The following is a 5,013-nucleotide window of genomic DNA, read 5'->3' as shown; positions in this document are numbered from 1 at the left end:
CTGGCGGGGACCCCCTCTGCACCTCGCGCAGTCTCCTGGCCCGAACGCAGGCTTGACTGCGACGGACTTAAGGACGGCAGGAGACGCCCAGTGGGCCTGGACAGAACAGAACTGGACCCCTGCGCCGCAGACTCCGTGTCCCTTCTCCCGGCGTAGGTATTTGTTCTTGGGGCTCCGGGGAGCTTAGCCGGGGAGGTGCTCCGGGAGGCCACCTAAACACAGCCCTGCCTGCGAAGTTCACACTCACGCAGGCAGTCGCAGGACGCCGCCCGCAGGAGACAGGGGCGGTGCTGACGTGGGGACGGGGGTGGGGGGCTGCGGGGCGGGGTGTGTGTTGTTGGGGTGTCCAGTAGCCCCTGGAGCCGGAGCCACAGCCGTGTTCATCCCGGGCTTTCGGGAGGTTCGCCACGGTGTCTCCCCGGGCTGCTCCCTCGGATCCTCTGCCTTGGAGCTCTGCCCACCAGCCTGCGCCCCAGCATCCTGGGCGCCGCGCCCCTGGATACTCAGGATGCAGAGGCGGGGTGGAGGCGACCCCGCCCGGGGGTGGCTGTTGTCTAACGGGGGTGCGCAGCGCGGCGCCCTCTGCAGAGCGGTGAGGACGAGCTGCTTCACCCGCTCCAGGCGCGCTGGACTCGAGCACCCAGGACAGCGGAAACCGGAAGTGAGGGGCAGGGGGTGGGTGGAGGGTGCAGCCGCCCCCGGGGTGTGTGGGCAGCTTGGTCTTCCCGCCCCCGCCCCGACCGCGGAACTCAGGCCCTGGCGGCCGGGCGCTCCTCCCGCCACCCGCACCTGGCTCCTTTCCCCCTGTGCTGCCTGGAAGAGGTCAGAACGGCGACCTCACCCGCTCCTGGGATCCCTGGTGGAGTCCTGCCCCTCTCGCGAGCCAAGATTCCGGGCTGGGGCGGGGGGTTGAAGCCCCGCCCACCTGCCGCCCTCTTCTTTCCCCCCCCAGAAACCAGGTTCTCCTGGTGACAAGGAAGCAGCTCCCTGCAAACACCACACTCCGGACTCCTTTTTCGGCTTTCTCTCTGGCACTGGGAGCTGGATTTCAGGCCGGGCAACTCTGCTTTTAGGGGACAAGTTGGGCACCTGACTTCACACCTCTCCACTCCTTGTCCTCTATTCCTGCGTCACAGATAATCTCTTATCTTTGTACATATTCTCCAACTTGGAGGATCAGAACAATGGGGCTTCCGTTTGGTGAATGGCCTTGGCTATTTCCTCCTCCCGATTTCCAAGGCTGAGTCTGATTTCTAGGCCTCCCTCCCCGATCTTTCTTCTTGCACACCCTTGACAAACACACACAGAACTGCAGGTTTCAAAGAGGAGCAAAAAGCGAATTTGTTGTTGGCAGGAAGGCGTGAGGGAGCGTTCTTCACCTCCCTCCTCGCCTGGGCTGGATGGCGGTTGGGCGGCGATAGAAAAGGTGGCAGGCGGGGGCGCGTGCCCTGCTCTGTACAATATAGAAGAATCTGATATAGATACTTTGTATAAAAGCCACTCATCCTCAACTGAGTCCTCTTGCTGGCGGGCAGGTCTGGGGCACTGGGAGATGAAGGAGCTGGGGTGGTGGGCCAGGACACAGGGACACCCCACGGTCCCCATCGTCCGGCTGCCCCCGGTGGGGTTACTTTGGATCCTTAGTGGGGGCATAGCAGAGCTCGAGCGGCCGGGACACCTTCCAGAACTTCTCGTTCACCAGCTCCAGGGTCAGCGAGCCATTCAGCGTCTGCGGGTGGGGTGGGAGAGGCGGGAGAAAGTCGGACGCGGAAAAGGAAGTGAGTGAGAAAAAAATGACCAAGGGGGGAGGAAAGCAAAGGGAATAATAACGGGGTGAGCACAGCAGGGACCCATGAGCGAAGGCAGAGAGGACCCAGCAGAGGGAGGGCCAGGGCTGTTGAGCTGGGGACAGGCTCAGGTTGGGGTGGCCCCAGGCCCCTTGCCTCCTGTCCCCATCTCCCAGGGCCCTCGAGGAGCTCACCGTGAACGCGCCACCTCCGGGGGCGATGTAGATGGTGTACTGCTTCTCGCTGACGCCCTCCAGGCTGGGCAGAGCCGGCTCCTCCGGGCCGTCGCCTCCTCCGGCACCCGCGCCCTCCCCACTGCCCCCGTCAGGCCCCCCAGTGTCAGAGGCACCCCCGCCGGGCCCTCCGGGCTCGCCCGCCTCTTGCTGTTGCCTCCGCTCGAGGGCAATGCGCAGGGCCAAGTACTTGGAGAGGTGGTCCACGGTGGCATTTCCAGTGGTCTTCACGTACCTGGGGGCGGGAACGTGAGGCCTCACATGGGGAAGGGACGGGGGAGGGGGCTTTCTAGAAGGGCTTCTGGGGTTTGGCGAAGCCCACTTCTTTGGAAATCTGTGCGCTTTGCTTTTTCAGCGGTCTGGGCAAAGACGGGCTCTCACCTAGTCTGGCAGTATTCGCCCTTCTCCACGAGCAGGGGGTGGGGCCGGAACACCAGCTCAATTTCTCCACCTGGCTCCGGGGGGCTGGGGGCCCCAGGAGGGCTTGGGGGGCCCAGGGTTCCCCCTCCCATGGTGCCTCCCCGGTCACCAGAGTCTTCAGAACCAGCACCCCCACCCACGCCACCAGTCCCACCTCCCCCAGTCCCTACACTGCTGCCCCCTGCGCCCCCTCCACGGGGCCGCTTAGGAGCAGGGCCAGGGGCCGAGTCAGGAGCCGAATCGGAGCTGACATCCTCGCCATCCCCTTCTCCCTCCCCGGCCTCTCCTTCTCCCCCGCTCAGCGTCGTAGTCTGATCTGACCCGGGCATCGGCCGCCTCACGCGCTGGGCCCTGTAGAAGCAAGAGGCTCAAGTTAGAAAGTACCACGGAGGAGGGCTGAGACTGGGAACTTCAGAGAAGGAAGAAATTGGCACGATCTGAATGATGACACCTCATGATGTGCCAAGCACCCTAACGTTCATCGCTTATTTTATTTGTGGCTGAGGAAAGAGGCTTAGAGAGGTGAGAAACTTGCTTGAGATCATGGGTTCTCTCCCTCCAAGTGTGGTCCAAGAGCCAGCTCTATAGGCATCCCCTGAAAGCTCACAGAATGCATACTCTCAGGCCCAACTCTACACCTCCTGGATCAAACCTGCATTTTTAACAAGAACCACGGGTCATCTGGACACATTACAGAGATGCTGGCTTAGAAGTGATTCAGTCTCCAGCACCACTGGAGGTTACCCTCGAAGACATTCTACTCTTCTAACCTGTACAGAGTTAAGAGGGCCAGCTATTTTCTTCTTAAGAATAACAATGCCGGCTGTTTACCTAAGAAGCTGCAACTACAGCCATGATTTCCAGGCCTAACCACTGGGCTGTGGCTAGCTCTGGGGATGCTGAGCCTTAGAAGTGGCAGACAGCAGACAGTTCCAGGAGTCTGACCCAGGGGCCCGGCCCGCCCGGCCCGCCCGGCTGCAGCCCCTCCTGACCCCACACCTGTGCATGGCCTGCATCCGCAGCCCCTCCTCGATGCTGGAGCTCAGAGCCTGCTGGTTGTGCAGACGGCTGAGGCGGATGAGCACTCGGTCTTGGTGGGCCTCGTACTCCTCCCGGCTGGGATAGATCTTGGAGATCAGGGCATCAAAATTGGGGTCTGGCCGGAGGGACCTCTTAGACACCAGTTTTTTCCGGCAGGTGGGACACTCCTTGTTCCTAGGGCAGGAGACAAATAGTCCAGAGTGGAACAGTGAGAGGGCACCAGCCCCAGGTCCCTTCTCCCCGTCCTAGGTATGTCCCTCCCATTACCCGCTCCGCAGGGCTGTGACAATGCAGTCGGAGCAGAAGCGGTGGAGGCACTCCTTGGTGGTCATAGTGTTCTTCAGCATGTCCAGGCAGATGGGGCACATGAGTTCCGAATGCAGCGATCGAGGGGAAACCGCAATCTCCGTACCATCCATGATGGCTTCCTGGAGCATCAGGGAGGGGAAAGGTGGAGGTGGTTGGGGGAAAGGGATTTAGAAATAAGTGATTCAGTGGGGGAGGAGTTCTGAGAAATACTATAGTGAGATGGCAGAACCCGGGTCCCCACATTGGCCACTTGAGGAAAAAGCAACTACTACTGAGTTAGAGGGGCCACTGACTTGGAGAGAATGAGGAGCAGAAAGATTTGGTGCCACTAAAAGAGGCGCTTTAGGGGCTGGGGATTTAGCTCAGCGGCACTGCGCCTGCCTGGCAAGCGCAAGGTCATGAGTTCAACTCCTGGTAACGGAAAAAAAAAACGGAAAAAAAAAACAACCCCCCCCAAAAAAAACAAAAAACAAAAAACAAAAAACAAAAAACAAAACCTAAAAGGAGCTTTGAAACAGGAGAATGTGAGGTTTAGTGAGAGGCCTAGGGTGGGGTGTGGGGCACAGAGATAAGGTGTGGAGATGAAATTTCTTAAAAGTGTGGTCCTGGTAATAAGCAGCTCTGAATCCCCTAGGGTGTGTTAGAAATGTAGATTCTGAGGCTCCACCGCACTAGTGACTCAGAAGCGTGTATGCGTGTGTGTGTGTGCGTGTGTGTATGTGTATGGGATCGGGATGTCGTGAAGTTCCATGCCGTCTTATACGCACTGACCTGTCACACTGAACTGAGGGGCCGAGAAGGTGATTTGGGCACCTGTTTACTATCTTTCAAATAAAGTACACTGTCTACCTCTGTGGCAGGTCTGTTTCGAGGATTGGAGGAGATAAACGTAGAAGTGCTTCAGAAAGATTAAGGCGACTCCAGGGTAGGGCCAGGGAGTCTGGAGATGGGCGGGGTTGGCAGAATAGGGCAAAGAACGGACAAGAAGCCCTCCGGTGGGGTCTGCGGATCGGCCGTCGGGGAATGGAGGAAGCCGGGACGGGAGGGTCCTCGTCACCTGCGGGGTCCGGTGCAGCTCGTACAGACTGAGTTCCCACGTTTTGCTGGCATTCTGGGCATTCGCCGGCGTCGTCATGGTGACGGGCGCAGACCCCCGCCAGGGCTCCGCGCGGCACAGAGAGGCTGCGGAGGGGGCAGGGGCGCGGGAGGCGGCGTTAGGGGGC

The 5,013-nt window shown here is 60.0% G+C and overlaps 1 protein-coding gene across 1 annotated transcript; it reads right to left on the bottom strand.

Moving 5' to 3' along the window:
- Positions 1 to 1,316: 1,316 nt before the first annotated feature.
- Ring1 (ring finger protein 1) lies at positions 1,317 to 4,972 on the bottom strand (the record flags this gene model as incomplete). Its single annotated transcript, XM_005389478.2, is given in 6 exon segments — positions 1,317 to 1,729; positions 1,982 to 2,255; positions 2,402 to 2,791; positions 3,440 to 3,655; positions 3,749 to 3,909; positions 4,848 to 4,972. Coding segments are annotated over 6 exon segments (1,221 nt in total). The 3' UTR covers positions 1,317 to 1,627.
- Between the last annotated feature and the right edge of the window lie 41 nt (positions 4,973 to 5,013).

The sequence above is a fragment of the Chinchilla lanigera genome, unplaced genomic scaffold, assembly GCF_000276665.1.
Source record: "Chinchilla lanigera isolate Chin_1 unplaced genomic scaffold, ChiLan1.0 scaffold00036, whole genome shotgun sequence".
Classification (NCBI taxonomy): Eukaryota; Metazoa; Chordata; class Mammalia; order Rodentia; family Chinchillidae; genus Chinchilla; species Chinchilla lanigera.
The sequence above is the reverse complement of the archived record's forward strand: the minus strand, read 5'-3'. Positions and strand labels throughout refer to the sequence as shown.